Source organism: Paroedura picta, chromosome 2 (assembly GCF_049243985.1).
Source record: "Paroedura picta isolate Pp20150507F chromosome 2, Ppicta_v3.0, whole genome shotgun sequence".
NCBI classification, from domain to species: domain Eukaryota; kingdom Metazoa; phylum Chordata; class Lepidosauria; order Squamata; family Gekkonidae; genus Paroedura; species Paroedura picta.
The window spans coordinates 178326137-178345599 of NC_135370.1; the positions used below are offsets into that span (position 1 = coordinate 178326137).

At 47.5% G+C, this 19463-nt stretch overlaps 2 protein-coding genes across 3 annotated transcripts in view; both read left to right on the plus strand.

The window, feature by feature from the left end:
* The window catches only part of RTN1 (reticulon 1), a 132386-nt gene extending 117220 nt beyond the window's left edge, over positions 1–15166 (plus strand). For both annotated transcript variants that reach the window (XM_077323954.1, XM_077323955.1), the window contains 6 exons: positions 4537–4744; positions 6290–6428; positions 9043–9112; positions 10769–10815; positions 12170–12228; positions 13727–15166. In XM_077323954.1, the coding sequence (XP_077180069.1) occupies positions 4537–4744; positions 6290–6428; positions 9043–9112; positions 10769–10815; positions 12170–12228; positions 13727–13769 (566 nt within the window). In that variant the 3' untranslated portion in view covers positions 13770–15166. The remainder of the gene's footprint in view (positions 1–4536; positions 4745–6289; positions 6429–9042; positions 9113–10768; positions 10816–12169; positions 12229–13726) is intronic.
* Positions 15167–18754: 3588 nt separating this feature from the next.
* Positions 18755–19463, plus strand: part of CCDC175 (coiled-coil domain containing 175) — a 40124-nt gene continuing 39415 nt past the window's right edge. Inside the window, exon 1 of the mRNA XM_077323956.1 lies at positions 18755–18877. Coding sequence (XP_077180071.1) covers positions 18802–18877 — 76 coding nt within the window. The 5' untranslated portion in view covers positions 18755–18801. The remainder of the gene's footprint in view (positions 18878–19463) is intronic.

The window sequence follows — 19463 nt, forward strand, 5'->3', positions numbered from 1 at the left end:
AGTGATCTTGGAGCCCAGGAAAATAAAATCTGTCACTATCTCCATTTCTTCCCCTTCTATTTGCCAGGAATTGAGAGGGCCGGATGCCATGATCTTTGTTTTCTTGATGTTGAGTTTCAAGCCAACTTTTGCACTCTCCTCCTTCACCCGCATCAACAGGCTCTTTAGTTCCTCTTCACTTTCTGCCAGTTTCTGCCAGAAAGGTCGAGACGAAGCCATTTGGGGATCTGTTGTTGTTACACAGGGGAGTAACAATGCACAGTCTCATACTCTGCAACCTAACCTAACGCCCCCAACAGCTTAGCCAGGCTTCTCAGGGAAACTCCATTGTATCCTTGTTTTGCAAGACATTTGTGTCCACTAGTATCCCTACGGTACAGAGCCAGAGGCCGGGGTATACTTTAAACCAGCAGTCCCCAACCCCCGGTCGGGGGACCGGTCCTGGTCTGTGGATCAGTTGGTACCAGGCCACGGCTCCTCCTCGTCCTCCTCCCCGGCTGCATAGAAAGAAGTGACTTTTTACTTTACTTTTCTTTATTTTGTATAAATTTTGAAAATATTGGTAGTAGCCTTGGGAGAGGTTTTTCTCTCTTTTTGACTGTAGACACTACAAACGGCCCCTCTTGTCTGTATTCCCTTAGACATTTGTGTCCAACAGGTTTACAGAGCCAATCTCCCGGCCCAAATAGCCAAGGAATTTGATGGATGCCGAAATAACTATCAAACTATTCAAGGGGTTTGCATGCCCCTAAGTTAGCCTTTCTCAACTTTTTTACCATTGAGAAAACCCTGACGCATCCTTCAGCCTTTGAGAAAACACCAGAAGTGGCGCCATCATGCAGAATATGGTTGGGAAGCAGAGCTGTGGACACGCCCACCTGGGGCCCCTCCCCTTCCCACCCCCTCCAGGCCCATCATTGGCCATTGTGGTGGGGGGATCAACCTGACCATGTTTGATCATATCACACAATAAACTTTTCTGCCATTGAGAAACCCCTGAAGCATTCTTCAGCTTTTGAGAAAACCCAGAAGTGGTGTAATCTTGTAAAATATGGTTGGGAAGCAGAGTTGTGGACTCCTCCCCTTTCTGGGGCTCCTCCCCTTCCCACCCCCTCCACGCCCATCGTTGGCCATTTACATAAAGAGAGCAGTCATGTCCCATCCCAACTTCCTCTTCTCCAGACTGAACATTCCCAAGTCCCTCAGCCTTTCCGTTCTCTCAGAGCTCTCTCGGCTTAGCTGACCTCACAGGGTGCCTGTTGTGGTGAGAGGAAGGTGTAAGCTGCTGTAAGCTGCTTTGAAACTTCTTCCAGCAGTAAAAAGTGGGGTACAAAACTCAAGCCCTTCTTCCTCCTCCCCTGCCACAAATTTAATCTGCTACTGGACTCCTGCCCTTTTCTATTGCTACAAACGGACTGACATGGACACCCATCTCAGAAGGGAGCACTTTAAGACTCCCTTGGGTAGTAAAAAGCAGAATACAAAAAACCCAAAAAAACCAGCTCTTCTTCTTCTAAATACGGAAATCAGCAGGGTCAACAGGAAATCCTTCAGTCTCTCCAATAGATACATTCGTCTTTCTTTGCTGGTCACAGCTGGACATTTTGCATTCATTCGATTGGATGGTGATGCCCTCTCGTTTTCCCCTCCACTCTGTCCCGTACAGCCACCTCTATACCGTAGATCTTCATCTCTGATCACATCTCCAAGGACGGGCCTCTTTTATTCTTTCTCTTCCCCCACCCAGAGTGTGACGTCTTCAGAGATGGGGAAGGACTCTTCCAAAGGCAGGCAAAAACATCGGGCCCCAACGCACCTGGCATGAGAAGATTTTCGAGGCGAAACGCTAGCAGTTCATCACTATCATTAGCCAATTATTTCTGTAATTAATGCGAGAAAGCAAGGCTTCCAGCTGTGAGTCACCAGGGGGTTATAGGAAGATCCACGATGTCTTTTGGCATCTGGATGGGAATGGATTTAGCGCCTAGACTGTTTTGCTCCAGAGGGTCTCTCCATATTGGTCTGCAACGAAGCAGAGAGATTCGAGTCCAGAGGGACCTTTGGAACAAATGACATTTGGGAAGCGTAGGCTTTGAGTGCAAAATCTCCTTCCTTCCTTCCTTCCTTCCTTCCTTCCTTCCTTCCTTCCTCCCTCCCTCCCTCCCTCCCTCCCTCCATATGCATTCGATATTTCAATTCAAGTATCAAGCCAAATTTAAAATATCATAAAATCTACTGTTGGATAGTCTCTAAGAGCCATAACCATAACAAAGGCACCAGCTAAAAATAAGAAGTTTTTATACTCTGCGTTTCCCAACCTGAAGGCATCTCAAAGCGGCTTACAATCGTCTTCCCTTCCTCCCCCCACAGCAGACACCCCGGGAGGTAGGTGGGGTTGAGAGAGCTCTGACAGAACTGCTTGTGAGTACAGCTCTAGCAGAGCTGTGACTAGCCCAAGGTCACCCTGCTGGCCAGACATGGAGGAGTGGGGAATCTAAGCCCAGCTCTCCAGATTAGCGAGCCTTAACCACGACACCATGCTGGCAAGCAGAGTTCTCATGAAAAGCAGATGGAAGGCATTTTAAAGCTCCAGAGACTACCTTTGCCAAGCACCTGAGAGCCAAGTTAGTGGGCGCCAGGTGGGTCTCCTTGGGGAAAAGATTCCTGAATCCCAGGGCTGCCTCAGAGGAGAAATGTTGCTTGTTATGTGTGTGTTAAGGGCCGGCAACCCACTTGTGGCGACTCCCTGAACTAATGACCTCCCAAACATCCCTTTTGGGAGCCTTTTGGGGTTTCCTTGACTTGACTCCATCCAACCCCTGTTGGGTCTTCCTCTTTTTTTACTGCTGCCTGCAACTAGCAATCCTGTCTTCTCATAATGTGACTAGAATTCAATAGTCTCCGCTTAGTCATTTTAGATTCTGCAGGGAGTTCAGAATTGGTTTGACCTTGAATCCATTTGTTTGTGTGTGTTTGGGGGTTTTCTTCATTGTCCAGAGAATATGTTCTATGTATAAAAAAGTATCTGGCCATATTTGACCTAACAGGGGTCTCTCTGTGATTCCACACAAAATCTGATCTTTGGTCCATCCATCCATCCACCCATCATCTATCTTCTTTCTTCTACTCTCAGTCTTCTTTATTGTAGGCTCTATCTTATTTTTTCCTATATTCTTCTACTATCAATCTTCTTTCATTCTTCTCTATCTTCTTTCTTCTACTCTTCTACTCTCTTCTTTCTTCTACTCTTTCTTCTACTCTCTTCTTTCTTCTGCTACTCTCTTCTTTCTTCTACTCTTTCTTCTACTCTCTTCTACTCTCTTCTTTCTTCTCCTGTCTTCTACTCTTTTCTTCTACTTTTCTTTCAACTACTTTTCTTTCAACTACTCTGCTAGCTTCTTCCTTCCACTATATATCCATGTTCTCTCTTCTACTGTCTGTCTAGCTATCTTCTTCCTTCTTTTCTTTTTGGACGTGCTTTGACTCTTGTAAGCTAATACCCTGAAACACTTGTTGGTCTTTAACAGAGACAAATCTAGATTAAGGGAAAGGGCTGTGACTCAGCTAAGCAGCCTCTCTTTGGCATGAAGAGGGTCCTGGCTTCAATTCCTGGCATTTCCATTTAAAAGAACCAGGCAGTGGATAACATGAAAGATCTCTGCCTGAGACGATGGACAACCTCCACCAGTCTGAACTGACAACACTGACTGATGGATCTGATTCAGTGAAAGGTGGCTTCAGAAGCATTCGTGTGTGGAGATAAATCTGTGTCTGTCTGTCTGTTGAGACGGGGAGCAATATGGCTGTCCATGGATAGGCTGGCTGTCCATCACTGGCAGTCTTCAAGCAAAGGTTGGATACATACTTTTCTTGGATGCTTTAGGATGCTTAGGGCTGATCCTGTGTTGAGCAGGGGGTTGGACTAGATGGCCTGTATGGCCCCTTCCAACTCTATGATTCTGTGATTCTATGGAGCATAGATAAAAGAAATTATAACCTTCCCTGAGACAGCCAGCCTTGGAAAGAAATGTAAGGTAAAAACCCGATATAAATGTGTTTTTCATATATGGAATCTTGATGTTAAAATAAAAAGGGACTCCTCGGAGTTAAAAGTAATTTGGACACATCATTGCTAGATGTGGGTTGTTGGTCTCTGCTTACAGCCTCATAGCCCTGACCTGGATAGGTGATTTGCACGTGATATTGTCAGATCTCCAAAGCTTAAGCAGGGTCGACCCTGCTTATTTGGATGGGAGACCTCCAAGGAACATGAAGATCATGGCACAGGGACAGGCAACGGCAAACTACCTCTGAATACCCCTTGTCTGACTGCCAGGCAGTCCCGGGAACTTGTGGCTATACCACACATGCCACAAATAAACAAGCATACCCTTGTAATATTATTTGTCCTTGCAGCAACTCTGCCAAAGAGGTGGGTCCCCAGGAATTCTCTGCAGTAATCTTCAGAGACCGGCTTTGATGTTTTGCCTCACTCTTCCCCCTGCAACTCTAACCTTAACTCTAACCCATCCACAGCTATCGACCTGCTGTACTGGCGCGACATCAAGCAGACGGGCATCGTGTTTGGGAGCGTCCTGCTGCTGCTCTTCTCCCTGACCCAGTTCAGCGTCGTCAGCGTGATCGCCTACCTGGCGCTTGCCGCTCTCTCGGCCACCATTAGCTTCAGAATCTACAAGTCAGTCCTACAGGCCGTGCAGAAGACCGACGAGGGCCACCCATTCAAGTGAGTCTTTTGCCTTTTCCTTGGGTGAGAACCAGAAATGTCTCCGTTCTTTGCAAAAGCAAGAACTGGGAGGGAGGGAAACACACTACTTAGCCGCAACCTCCCATTAGGGTCGGGGAATTAGTGGAGATTTGGGGATGGAACCAGGGGAAGATGAAGTTAGGGGAGGTAAGAGAGTTTGGCAAGGGGTGTGCCATATTTTCTGTCTTTCGATGCTGCTGTTTTCCTCATGGGAATCACAATGAAAAATACCGTGCAATGGAAAACAAAAAATGAAAGATATTCTAAGACATTCTGCCCTCCCTTCCTCTTTTGACACCTCCTCGTACCTAGCACCGAGCTGGCAAGAAACTATCAATCCAGCATTCTTGGCTGATGCGATTGTGTGCAATTCGTGGTTCAAAATTTGAATCTGTTATATATTGTTTCCGTGATCCAAAGGAATCTCAAAGCGGCTTATAATCGTCTTCCCTTCCTGTTCCCACAACTGACACTCTGTGAGATAAGTGGAGCTGAGAGAGCTCTAAAAGAACTGCTCTGCAAGGACAACGCTAACAGATCTGTGACCAGCTCAGTTGGCCACATGTGGAGAAGTGTTGAATTCAAACCAGGCTTTTCAGATTAGTGGCCACCACTCTTAACTACTACACCAAGCTGGCACAGAGCTCATATAAAGAATAGCATATATATTTGATTATACATTTGAAAGTGTAATGTTTACCTTTTTACCTGTATGTATATGTTTGGACTAGTCAGTGGTACTTATATGTAGAACTATAGCAATGTGGTTTTTACACAACATTTTAACATTTTCAAGCCATGGCCCAGCAGTAGAGCACCAGCTTGGCATATAGGAAGTCCCAGGTTCAATCTCCAGCATTCCCATTTGAAAGATAGTAGGTGATGTGAAAGATCTCTTCCTGAGACCTTGGAGAGCTGCTTCCAGTTTGAGTGGACAATCCTGACCTTGATGGGCCCAGTTTCTGATTGAGGATAAGGCAGCTTTTATGGTACCTGGCTAGAATCAGGACCTTGGACAGCTCCTAGTGGTCGCAGGAGTTGCTCCAATTCCTGTCCAATAGCACCATAGAGATAAAGATTTCCACTGTGTCGTATTTATATCCTAGTAGAGTCAGTTGAGGGCCTCTTGTGGCGCAGGGTTGTAAGGCAGCCGACATGCTGTCTGAAGCTCTGACCATGTGGCTGGGAGTTCGATCCCAGCAGCCGGCTTAAGGTTGACTCAGCCTTCCATCCTTCCGAGGTCGGTAAAATGAGTACCCAGCTTGCTGCTGGGGGGTAAAACAGTAATGACTGGGGAAGGCACTGGCAAACCACCCCGTATTGAGTCTGCCAAGAAAATGCTAACGTGCGTCACCCAAAGGGTCAGACATCACTCGGTGCTTGCACAGGGGGATAACTTTACCTTTAGAGTCAGTTGATTCCAGTTGAGCAGTAGTGTTCATGTGTGAAATTCCTTCAGAACATCAGCATTTTTGTGAACTGACTTGCTTGTGTGCATTTGTGTGTGGATGTGTTTCTCAACAGGAACTACTTGGAGATGGAAATGTCTCTCTCCCCGGAGCAGATTCAGAAGTACACAGATTGCCTCCAGTTGTATGTTAACAACACTGTCAAAGAGCTCAGGAGGCTTTTCCTTGTCCAGGATCTGGTGGATTCCTTAAAGGTAAAGCAAAGAGCTGAAAGGGATGTGGAATCAGTAACACCTGGACACAGTACAAAAAGAACAGTCCAACAAGTCTCTTTGCTTCTGTGCCAATAGCTCCTCTATGCCTTTGAAAACCTCTTTTGAGAAGAGCCATATAAAATGAAGTTGTAGCCAAATAAGAAAAGTTTCTCTCTTTTAGTGGAATTCTAGGTCTTCCCAGTGGCTTGGAACCAAACCTTTTCTACCAGTTGCTGCCTGGATCCAGTTCAAGGTTTTGGTCTTGACCTTTTAAGGCCCCTTGTGGTCTGGGCCCAACATACCTGAGGGACCACCTGCTGCCCTATGCCCCTTGCAACGCTTTACGCTCTGTGGATACTGACTTGTTGGTTATTCCCGTCCCTAGAGAAGCACGCCTGGCCTCTACCAGGTCCAGGTCCTTCTCAGTCCTGGCCCTAACCTGGTAGAATGAGCTCCCGGTCAAGCTGCGGGCCCTGCAAGAACTTTCTGCATTCTGCATGGCCTGCAAAACGGAGCTCTTCCGCTAGATCTATGGTTGAGGCCAGGGCAGTGAAGAAGATCGATTTCCCCCCCCCCCCCCCGTACGAGTGCTAGATAGCAGCCTAGGCTAATGTGACATTGATGGCCCTCCTCCAACCCCTGCTATTAGGTATTCTAGGCGGATGGGTGTTATGTGCTATTACCACCATGTTCTGTTCTGTTTTGTATTTTATTATTGTTGTGTCCTGTTTTTAATGGGATTTTTATTTGGGGGCATTATCAAAGGACCTCTTGTGGCGAGCCTCTTCTGGTGCAGAGTGGTAAGGCAGTGACATGCTGTCTGAAGCTGTCTGCCCATGAGGTTGGGAGTTCGATCCCAGCAGCCGGCTCAAGGTTGACTCAGCCTTCCATCCTTCCGAGGTCGGTAAAATGAGTACCCAGCTGGGTAAGGTACTGGGGAAGGCACTGGCAAACCACCCCGTATTGAGTCTGCCATGAAAACGCTAGAGGGCATCACCCCAAGGGTCAGACATGACTCGGTGCTTGCACAGGGGATACCTTTACCTTTACCTTTACCTTTATCAAAGGACCATTGTAATCCACCATGAGTGGTGAGGAGTAAATATAATTATGGTGGTGGTGATGTTGATGATGATGATGAAGTGAGGGCATTTCTCCTCCCAGTGTAGATGCTCAGTTTGTTTTTTCCTGAGGTCCTCTGACCTTGGAGGGGGGCAGCCTTCCAAGGGGGCATGGCAGACTACAGTGGAAGAGTGAAGAGAGATGGGCAATTCCATTCCTCTCACAGATTTTTGCTCCTGGCTCTTTGTCTCCAAGCCATCCAAACTGTAGTGCAGCACAACAGTTGGACATGAATTAGCAAAAAAAGAAGGAGAAGGTCTCTGTAAGCACAGATGGTTTCACGATAGCTGGCTGGAATCAGGACCTTGGACAGCTCCTGATGGTTGCCATCCCCACCAGCGTTGTTCCCTAAAAAAACCCATCAACCCAGTTCTAGGGGATGGGAGGAATGCCAAAACCTTGGGATGCTTCATGTACGCATATCCTGGTCGATGTGAACTAATTATTTTATTGATTTTTGAGACGGCAGATAAAAAATTGTCCACAGGAAAGGGCATCAGGATGCAGCAGGACACTGGCTCATTAAGATAGTATAGAACAGATATTATAGATCAGGTATTATAGACCAGCTCTTAAAACAGAACAGTCCTGCATTGAAATAAAGTATGTCCTAGGTCAAGAGAAGCTCAGCTCTGCAGCCTATAAAAAGTATACGGATTAGCGTGTCTTTGTTTAATTTGCTGAGGTTATTCTGGTTCTGTTAGGTATGCCAAGATGTGAAAATTATGCTGGGCTCTGTAGGTCTGTTGTCAAATTTATGGAAATTTTTCTGTTTCCATTTCCCTTATATGTTCAAGGCTAAAGGACTATAACCTTATTTTTAAGAAAGGAAAAGAAGGAAGAAGGATATATAAATGAATACACAGAAGGAGGAAAGGAAGAATAGACAGATGACGGGAAGGCGAGGGGAGGGGAGGGGAGGGGAGGAGGGAGATGACTGGCTCGAAACGGGAGGTATATAAATAAATAGATTAATATAAGGGAGGACAGAAAGGAGGGTGGGAGGAAGGAAGGATAGATAAATAGAAGGGAGGAACAAAGCAAGGAAGGAAGGCTAGTCAGACGAAAGAAGGGAGGGAGGCAGGCAGGCAGGGAGGGAGGGAGGGAGGGAGGGAAGAGATGACTGGCTTGAAAGGGGAAGTATAAAAATTAATAAATAAACAGATTAATATAAAGGAGGAAGGGCGGGAGGGAGGGAGGATAGATGAATAGAAAGAAGGAAGGAAGCAGGGAAGAAAGATATCAAGCTGCTAAATTTGGTATTGACCTCAAATTCTGAGCTTCTGTAGCTGACTGAGAATCCATAAAGGTCCCAAAATAAATTGGTTAGGGCGAGCCAGCAACAATTATAACATATTGATTTATCGGCTTAGCCACATTAAGCCAGTTGGGTAATAAACCGCACGCTAGTGTGAAAAAAAACCCTGTTTCCTGGAGTGCTTGGCTGTTTTGCAGATGGCCGACTGTGCGTAATTATTGTATTTTAATTTAGTTTGCAGTGCTAATGTGGCTGTTGACTTACGTCGGAGCTCTCTTCAACGGCCTGACTCTTCTGATAATGGGTAAAGTGCATCACTTGTTTTAAGATCTCTTGTTTCCATTTAAGTTGCAATAGGACAAAAGAGTATTGTCAGCACCACTGAAATTGTTTCCCTTCTGCCTTTCCTAGTGAGCTAGTGCAAACTGTTTATGCAACCCCATGGGTTGGATGCAGGCTGAACTTTCTGCTAATGGGAGAGTCACAGTAATTCCCACCAATTTTTTCCACTACCTGCAGCTTTCCCAGTTCTCCGCTCTTGCTGTTCCTCAGGGCCTCCTGAGGAGGGGTATCTGCCAGGGCGCAGAACTTTTGGGGGGCTCCCTGTCATGACTCCTACCCACACACCACTCCAGAGAATAAAGGGGAAATCGGTGGCAGTGTACGGCATTCACCATTATCTCATACAATATAACTAACAACTTTTTAGACACACGCAGATGCCTGTTGATTGCCCCATCTCTTTTCAACTGCAGGAGCATATTTGGGTTAAATGTCAAGGATAAGTAGAATTTGCCCTAATGCAGCATATTTACCGCCTTTAGCAAAAAGGAACAATAGACCAGGGTTGGCCAAACTGTGGTCCTCCAGATGTTCATGGACTGCAATTCCCTTGAGCCCCTGCCAGCAGTGGGGATTGTAGGCCATGGCAGCAGTGCTGTCAGGGGCTCATGGGAATTGTAGTCCAGGAACATCTGGAGAGCCACAGTTTGGCCACCTCTGCAATAGACCTTGACTTAGCAATAATGATGGCTTTGCAAGAATAGGACCCGTATCTTAGCTTCGCTGTAAAGCAAGGTTAGTCAACCTGTGGGCCTCCAGATGTTCATGGACTGCAATTCCCATGAGCCCCTGCCAGAAAATGCTGGCAGGGGCTCATGGGAATTGTAGTCCATGGACATCTGGAGGACCTCAGGTTGACTACCCTGTTTGAGCCCAGCGGCACCTTGAAGACCAACCAATTTTTATTTGGCTTTTGTGTGCACAGCTTCTTCATTATGCTCTGTAGGCTCACTCTCTGCCTATGTGTGGGCTGGCTGGCTGGCTAGATAGAGAGACTGAGAGATGATAGATCAGGGGTAGTCAAACTGCGGCCCTCCAGATGTCCATGGACTACAATTCCCAGGAGCCCCCTGCCAGCCAATGCTGGCAGGGGGCTCCTGGGAATTGTAGTCCATGGACATCTGGAGGGCCGCAGTTTGACTACCCCTGTGATAGATGATAGAGAGAGAGAGATGGATGAGTGGGTGGATGATAAGACTGGCTGGTGGGACAGCTTGCAAGGGAGAGAAGGATGCACAGTCAGGTGGGGAACATGGGTGGCCAGGTGAGGCTGGGCACTGTCTTCCCACAGTCCTCCTAAACCAGGACCTGGCCCTGCCTCAGTCTCCCCTGAGCAGCAGTTGATGTGTCTGTGTGCATGTGAGTCCATGTGATGCATTGGGCAGGAAGGAGGTAGCAAATTCCCACTCAAGTCACGTGTGAATGAGTACAGCGGAGAGCACAGCAGTATTCCATGTGGCTTTGGAAATTCTCAAATCACCTTTTTGTCACCCTCCATTCATCCTTGATTCGGCACATCCCTTGGGAATAGGGCCCAGTGAGCATGGTGGGTGATGCATGTCTTTTTCCAATGCTTGGGGACATATGGTTGATGCTCTTTCTTTTGCTTCCCGTCTAGCTGTGGTCTCCATGTTTACTCTACCCGTCGTATATGACAAGTACCAGGTACGTCTGAAAGACCATTGCGCACCTATTGATAACACCCTAAATAAGCCAACTAGGCCTGAGATTCAGAGTGTGGAAAAAGAAAAAGAAGAGTTGGATTTTATACCTCTCTTTTCACTACCTGAAGGAATCTCAAAGCACCTTAAAATTGCCTTCCCTTTCCTCCCCCCACAACAGTTACCCTGTGAGTAATTAAAATAGGCATCGATTATACTCCCAGTCTAAACCTAAGCTGCTGGCACAGTGGCAATGCAGTCATCAATATTCAGTTCTTCCCCCATGGAAATATCGGCAAGAAAGACCCATCAGGCTTTTGAGGCAAGAGACAATCAGAGGGGGTCTGCTGTGGCCTTCCTCTACTTAGACCCCCTGGACTTCCTCACTCGTCTCCCATCCTTGTCCGAACTGGGCCAGGATGTCCCTGTTTAGCTTCTGAGATCTGATGAGTTCATGCTGGCCTGGGCCATCTCCTCCTCACTAGAGAGCCAGCCTGGTGTCATAGAATAACAGAGTTGGAAGGTCATCTAGTCCAACCCCCTGCAAGATGCAGGATACTCGCAACCCTATCGCTCATCCACTGTAACCTGCCACCCCGTTGAGCCTTCACAGAATCAGCCTCTCCGTCAGATGGCTCTCCAGCCTCTGTTTAAAAATCTCCAAAGATGGAGAACCCACCACCTCCCGAGGAAGCCTGTTCCACTGAGAAACCGCTCTAACTATCAGGAACTTCTTCCGTATGTTTAGATGGAATATAGAATAATAGAATCATAGAGTTGGAAGGGACCTCCTGGGTCATCTAGCCCAACCCCCTGCACTCTGCAGGACACTCCCAACCCTATCGCTCATGTCATGGTTAAGAGTGGTGGCCTCTTATTTGGAGAACAGGGTATGATTCTCTGCTCCTCCACTTGCCACCAGCAGGGTGACCTTGGGCTAGTCGCAGTTCTTACAACTGTCTCAGCTCTCCTATGCCAAGGCAGGCACTAGTAAACCACCTCCAAACGTCCCTCGTCCAACTGCCAGGCATCCCTCAGATCTCCCGGCTCCAATGCACACGCCTTATCGGAAATAATAATAAATAAATCCTTTTGATCAATGGCAATCGTGTGTATACACTCAGAGAATCATAGAGTTGGAAAACCCCTCCATGGTCATCTAGTCTGACCCCCTGCAGAATGCAGAAAATTCACAAGTACAAGTATAGCTATGGCTGTCCGTGAGCCATGGATTGAGTGCCACTGGTTTAGGAAATATGGCCAAAGCAGGGTCTGTTCTGTAAGCTGCCCCTGTGAACTCTTCAACTATTTGGATTTATCTAATTTTTATTTCCCCCCCCCCCTTTTTTTTTTTCCAGGCACAGATCGACCAGTACTTGGGGCTTCTAAGGACCCACGTAAATACCGTTGTGGCAAAGTGAGTCTAAGAAAAAGCAAGTGGGCTCAGGGTGGTTTCTATCTATAATAACTATAAAACATAGTATTGAAAATTCAATCAGTGTATTGAAAACATAATACAATCCAACGCAACCTTCTCCCTTTCCCCATCAGCAGCCCCCCCCTCCTCCCCACCAATATAGGTCCCCATAAAAGAGTAAGAAAGGGGGGGAAGAACATGGGGAAGAGCCCCACCGTTTGGGCCATCATAACATCAACAACAACAACAACAACAACAAGCCTTTAATAGCATATAAAAGTACAATATAAGAAGGGGAAGTGCAAAAGGATCCACTGCTAGTGAAAACATAGGCAAAGATCATGCTTTAGGGCAGTGGTCCCCAACCTTTTTATCAACGGGGACCACTCAACGCCTTTTACTGAGGCCCGGTGGGGGGGGTAGTTTACTCCTCTGCTCTCAACCACTGCCCTAGCGCTCTCTGATCACTATGGTAATGTTTAAACATCCCTTCAAAATAAGATACAGACACGCCACAACAAGGAACACAAAGAACATTTTATTTTCATGGAAATTTTAACTCATGACAATGACAAATCAATGGGAACCCTGAGCTTGTTTCTCTGCAACGAGATAGTCCCATCTGGGAGTGATGGGAGACAAGGACACCCAAAGTGTGTTGTAAAGGGCCAGGGGGGGGGGTGAAGTAAAGGGCCGGGTGGGAGGGGAGAAGGCGTCCTTCGGGGCCCACCTCCAATTAATTGAAGGACCACATGTGGTCCGCGGCCCACAGGTTGGGGATCGCTACTTTAGGGTAAGACATGATACATTCACGATTTCTCATGGCAAGATATAAAAACTTTGCAACTGGTTCAATTATACCAGGGTTCTGGGATGTCAAAAGAAACTGAGTCTTACGTTCATCTGAACGCAGTTCTCTTTTACACAGCAGTGAGTTAAGAAATTTAGCTCGGATCGAGGAATAAAATGGACAATGGAAGAAAACGTGTGTAATTGATTCTGTACAGCATTGTCCACAGGGGCACAACCTAGCTGAATACGGGATCTGTTGACATCTCCCATATAGAACAGCAGAAGGTAGAGCATTAGTTCTAGCTAGCATGAATGCTCTACACTGTTGTGGGATGATTAGATGGTTTCTCTTCAGATCGCATAAATCTTTTGCCATCATAACCTCAACCATAGGCCTGGCGGGTGAGCGCCATTTTACGGGCCCTGCAGAATGCTGACCGTCCCATGAGGGCCCAAATCTCAGCTGGCAGCTCATTGCACCAGGCCCGAGCCAAGGCCAAAAAAGGCCCTGATTTTGGGGCCATGCAGGGATTGCCAGCAAGTTGGAATTCGCCAAGTTTGGCCCTTCGTGTCCTTGAAAGAAGCAAGATGAAGAAGTCACCTTTCTAGGGAAGGAAATGAATCGGGGTTGCAGGAACAGCTTGGGAGAGGGTGTGTTCAATTATTGTTTCTTTCCTCTCCTTGGAATCTCATTTGTCACTTGTAGGATCCAAGCAAAAATCCCAGGTGCAAAGAGGAAGGCCGAGTAGAGGCGGCAGCAAGGACCCGTCAGCTTTCAAGACTGAATGATGAGGGAGTCTGGGACGAAAACAGCTCAGTTCTTACTTTTTACCGGATAATTTATTGCTCCTTTCTCTCTCGTTCTCGCTTTCCCTGGGTGAAGACAGATGTGGTATCAGCGCATGTCCTTAGCCAAGGGGGGGTCAGTCTGGCTTCCTTCTGGCATGGCGGCTGAAATGATGGACAGACGCCCCTGCGATCCATCCGCCGGCCCAGTTTATCACTCGCCCTTCTCCGACACTTCAGAAAGGTCATCCATAAAAGAGCTGTGTGAACGTTCGTGCATTTCTCTGGTCATTTTTTGACTTCTTATTTATTTTTAAGTCCCAAATTGTCCCAGAAGCTGGGAGTGCGAAAAGACTTCTTGGTGCCAACATAGGGCACTGGCCAATCAGTACTGTGCGCCCAGCCAGTTCTGGTTTCCAATGTTTAGAACTGTCAGGCGTCAAGGTACTTTTGGACTGTACCAAACACCCCCCCCCCCTCTACACGCACATAGTTACATCTGTCTTCACCCATTTTCTTCTCTCTCTCTCTCTGTCCCTCTCTCCCCCCCTCTCTCCCCCCCCCTCTCTCAACACCACGATCTCAGGAGGTGCGCAACAATGAAGCAGCCGCCTGTCTCTCCTCTTCCGCTGTATCTCTCTAGACTTCTTCTGCAATCACGTGTGTCAGGCACTAAAGTATAGTAAAGAGAAAAAAAGTATCCTAGGTGTGGTTTTTGTGTTGCTTCTCAAGTGCATGATGGTGAGAGCCTAAAAAGAAGAAACAAAAAAAAGATTATTATTGAACTTTTCTCCTTTTTTTATTTTCTAGTGCTTCTACTACTCTTGACTACTCTGACAATTCTTTCTATCGGCTTTGCTTCAATGACTTTTAATGTTACTTGTGGCTCCGGGCTTTCCTGTTTTCGTGCACCGATGCCGTTAGCTTCTTTGTCCACTGGGGTTTGCTGGTCGGGGGTCCTCTTTATTAACTATCCTAGAATCGTAGACTCGACGTCTTGACGTGTGTTTTCTTTTTCTTTTTACCCAGCACAAATGGAAGAGCAATGGGTCCTTATAGGGTATGATCCACTCTGTATAACTCTCTGTCTCTCTGTCTCTCTCTCTCAAGAAGAAGAAAAAAGGAAAAGGGAAAAAAAAATCACCAAGTCACTTGCTACTTTTCTTTCTTTTTTTTTTTCTCGTTTTCGGTTGTCAAGGGATCAACAGGCTGACTTACCTGTATGGGAACGGAAGGCTTCCGGCTTGTTTCATGTATCACAACTTTGTATGATGTTCTCTGTAGGACTTAATTATGGACTCTGAATATTTGCACTTATGTACTTGATACTGAATGCAGAAATAAATGTTACTAAATGTTACGCTTGGAAGTCCTTGCTTTTTTGTCTTTGTCGGGTTTTTTGCCATTTCGGTCATATTTTTAAAAAGAGATTTCAGCGTCCGTTATTTGTAGTTTACCTTTCGCATCAGGACTTGAGACAGATTACACAGAGCATAATCAACAAAATGGGACTAGCTAGATGTCAGGAAAAATGTTTTCACAGAGTAGTTCAGCAGTGGAATAGGCTGCTAATGAGGTGGTGAGCTCCCCATGACTGGCAGTCTTCAAGCAAAGGTTGGATACACACTTTTCTTGGATGCTTTAGGATGCTTAGGGCTGATCCTGCACTGAGCAGGGGGTGGGACTAGATGGCCTGCATGGCCCCTTCCCACTCTAGGATTCTAGGAGTCTAGTTCAGCAGTGGGATGGGCTGCCTAAGGAGGTGGGGAGCTCCCCCTCACTGGCCGTCTTCAAGCAGCGGCTGGACAGATCCTTCTCCTGGATGCTTCAGGCTGATCCTGCATTGAGCAGGGGCTGGGAATAGATGGCCTGGATGGCCCCTTCCCACTCTAGGAGTATAGGAGTCTAGTTCAGCAGTGGGATGGGCTGCCTAAGGAGGTGGGGAGCTCCCCCTCACTGGCCGTCTTCAAGCAGCGGCTGGACAGATCCTTCTCCTGGATGCTTGAGGCTGATCCTGCATTGAGCAGGGGGTTGGACTAGATGGCCTGTCCACCTCTATGATTCCATGACTATGATCGATGGACATAACTACAGCTTTTTTCTCTGCATCCAGTCCTGTGAGACAGTCAGTTGTAGATGAGCCTCCAGCTACAAGCAGTACTTTTAAATTGTCAGAACCCCCAGGGCATTACAGAATCCTAGAATCCTAGAGGGGCCATACAGGCCATCGAGTCCAACCCCCTGCTCCATGCATTCCAGGTGGCTGACCAACCTCATCATTCTGTACAGTTGTTGACATCTGTACAGTAGATGCAAAACCAAAAAGGGTTTCTTGGGGCCAGGGACCACCAGGAGGTTGGATGTAGTAGAGCGCAAGGCCTTCTGAGGAGTGTAGGTAGAGAAGTGGTCCCTCAGGTATACTTGGCCCAGACCGCGTATGGCCTTAAAAGTGATAACCAACACCCTAAGCCTGATCCGGAATTCAACCGGGAGCCAGTGCAGCTGCTGGAGGATGGGCCGGATGTGGGACCTCCGAGGTGTTGCTGTGAGGACCCTGGCCGCTGCGTTCTGGACTAGTTGCAGTTTCCGGATCAAGGATAAGGGTAGGCCAGCGTAGAGTGAGTATTTATTTATTTATTTATTTATTTATTTATTTATTTATTTATTTATTTATTTATTTAATATATTTGATTTTCATATACATGATGGTAACTTACTGTTCAGTGTAGAACAGAACCAATGGATTATTATATCGAAACCCGGGCATGGACAAAAACTCACGCCAGGTCATTGATACATGAACGTCATTCCCAGCACGTGAATTCTCGCGTGTGAATTCTTGGAGGCTAAATATGGTCCAACTTCTCCCTACAGCCTTTCCCTACTTCCAAAGCTCAGATCTACACATATTCACTGAAGTCTAACATGTACCTCCTCCACATTTTAACATGATTTTGCAATTCTGTGGGCTGCACGGTATTGAGGGAAAGGGTCTAACAGGGCAGATCAGTCTTTTTCTACCTTTTGACTACAGAGGTGTGGCTGAAATATTTTTCAACCTTCAGGGTACCAGGAAGTGATGTCTGCTGGCCACATCATCCTGTCAGCATCCCCCACCCTGGAAGTGAGAGGAGCCTTGGGTGGCAAAGGTTTAAATCACCAGGGCCCTTTGCCTTACCACCCTCTCCAGGTCAAGTGGGCATGTTAAATGTGTGGATTTAGAGACCAGGACACGGGTAGTTCAGTTCAGCTCTTTATTGACCCAAGCAAAACACACTGAACTAAGTTCCTCAAGCTTCCCCAATATATACAGATCCTGAACAAAAAGATCTCTCTGCCCAATAACCTCATTGGACCAAAGTGGAGATCTCCCATTGTACGTTAGCTCTGGCATCTCATTAGGTACAGAACAGCAGTAATCCTTGTTTCCCATTGGCTTTTTTTATGATCCTAGCTGTGATCTCAAGCTCCCAATTGGGTGCTTTATGATCCAAGCTTGGATCTCAAGTTCTGGTCCGAGGAACAAAATACACAACACACCACTTTGGGAGAGGGTGGGTCAGCCTGCCCAAATAAGGCAAAAAATAAAAATTAAAAAACCATTTTCTTCCATAGTGTGGGAGGGCTCTCCCTAGCTGCCATTTTGAGAAACCCCGCACTGTGGTATCATTGAGGGGCCTTTGTGGTTTTTTGGGCTGTTGTGATATCCTTAGGAAGGCCTCTCCCTCTGTGCCCTGCTGCTGGACATCCAGAGGAACTGGCTGGCCACTGTACAAGATAGGATGCTGGACTACTGGCCAGATCCAGCGGGGCTATTCTTATTCAAACATGTATTTTTGTCCATTATATCTGAAGAAGTGTGCGTGGACTCCAACTCTGCCCTATGGAAGAAAGTGGCGTTGGAGGAGAACTATGGTTACTGCGGGCTGCCGAAAAGACAAGTGGGTTCTAGATCAGTTCCAACCTGAACGCTACCTAGAAGCCGAAAGGACCACATTGGTGCTATCGTATTATGAGAAGACAGGAGTCACCGGAAAAGACAATCATGCTAAGGAAAAGTTGAAAGTAGCAAGAAATGAGGAAGTCCTACCATGAGATGGATGAACTCCATCCAGAAAGCCATGACCCTCCTTTCGGCTTGATGGTACTTAACACACACACAGTATGGCACTATACCTGGGGTTGCTACCGTCCAGGTGGCAACTGGAGGGCTTCCGTGATTACAAGCGATCTCCAAATGACTCCAACCCCCAATGGAGAAAATGGGTGCTTTGGAGGGTAGACTTTATGCAATTATGTTCCACTGAGGTTCTTCCTCTCCCCAAACCCCATCCTCCCCAGGCTCCACACTAAAATCTCCCAGAATTTCCCTAACAGGATTTGGCAATGCTACGTAGAGCTCATTTTCTCCAACGGAACGGCTGTCTGTAGCTTAGACATCGTTTCTCATGGCAGGAGAACTCCAGACCCACCCAAAGGGCTGGCCACCTTAGTGGGCGATCCAGTTGCCAACTCTGGCTTGGGAAATTCCAGGAGTTTTTGGGGGTGGAGCTTGTAGACGTGGCAATCTGGAGAGGCGTGTCAACCAGAATCTATGGTATATCATAGAGTAGGAGTGGCCAAACTGTGGCTCTCCAGATGTCTGTGTTGGCAGGGGCTGATGGAAATTGTAATCCAAGGACATCTGGAGACCCACATTTTGCCCAACTCTGCAGGGGCTCATGGTGATTGTAGTCTATGTGTAAATGGATGGAGGAAAATGGATGCATGGGAAAGGGGGAAATTCTAGGACATTGTCCCCCTCCCCAAATCCCCAGGAATTCCCCAACCTGCTGAAATCCTAACAAAAATCCCAACTCATTTCAAAGGGGGTGGGAGGGATGAGGAGAGTGCGCCCGCCCACCTCCCCCTCAGTAGCCAATGAGAAGCCGCCGCCCGGCTAGGCCGCCGCCCGTTGCCGCGGCAACCGCGAGGCCTAGTGGCGCTTCCGCCGCGATGGAGCCTCCGCCTCCCGTGTCGCGCTGTTCCGAGGCCGTGGCGGCGGCCGCTCTGGAGCATCTCCGGGGAGTGGGTGAGCCCTTGCGGACCTCTCCTCCTCTTCCTCCTCCAGCCCGCCGTTTCTGCTGCGCTTCTTCGCGCATTGGCAACGTGGCGGGAGGTTCCCCTGGCGCCCCGCAGGTTGGGAGCTCCATTCCCAGCAGGTTTGGATCCCCCCCAAAAAACTGCGCTTGAGAATTGAGAGGGGCCCCCTCCCCCAGTCTTGCAGACACGGAACTCTCAGCGCACGTCTGAATGCTGGCGAGAAGACACGCGTCCCCTTCCCGCGACCCGCGTGCGCTGCAGGTGGTGCTATCGCCCCTCCCGACTGTCTGCCCCGTTTTACAATCCCAAAAGGCAAAATTCCCGGCCTGACTCCTTCCAACACCCCAGTTTAATTCTGGGTGCCAGCTTTCGCGTGCATGCACACGAAAGCTGATACCCAAAATTAAACTTTGTTGGTCTTAAAGGTGACCCGGGACTTATACTTTATTATGTAGCATGCTAATTTGCTGCTTGCAAATGCTTACAACCAGAATTAAGCTGTTGAGTTTAAAGGTGCCAGACTTGCTTCAGACCCACCCACCTGACTCTCCTTCAAACTAGGGATCACTGTGACA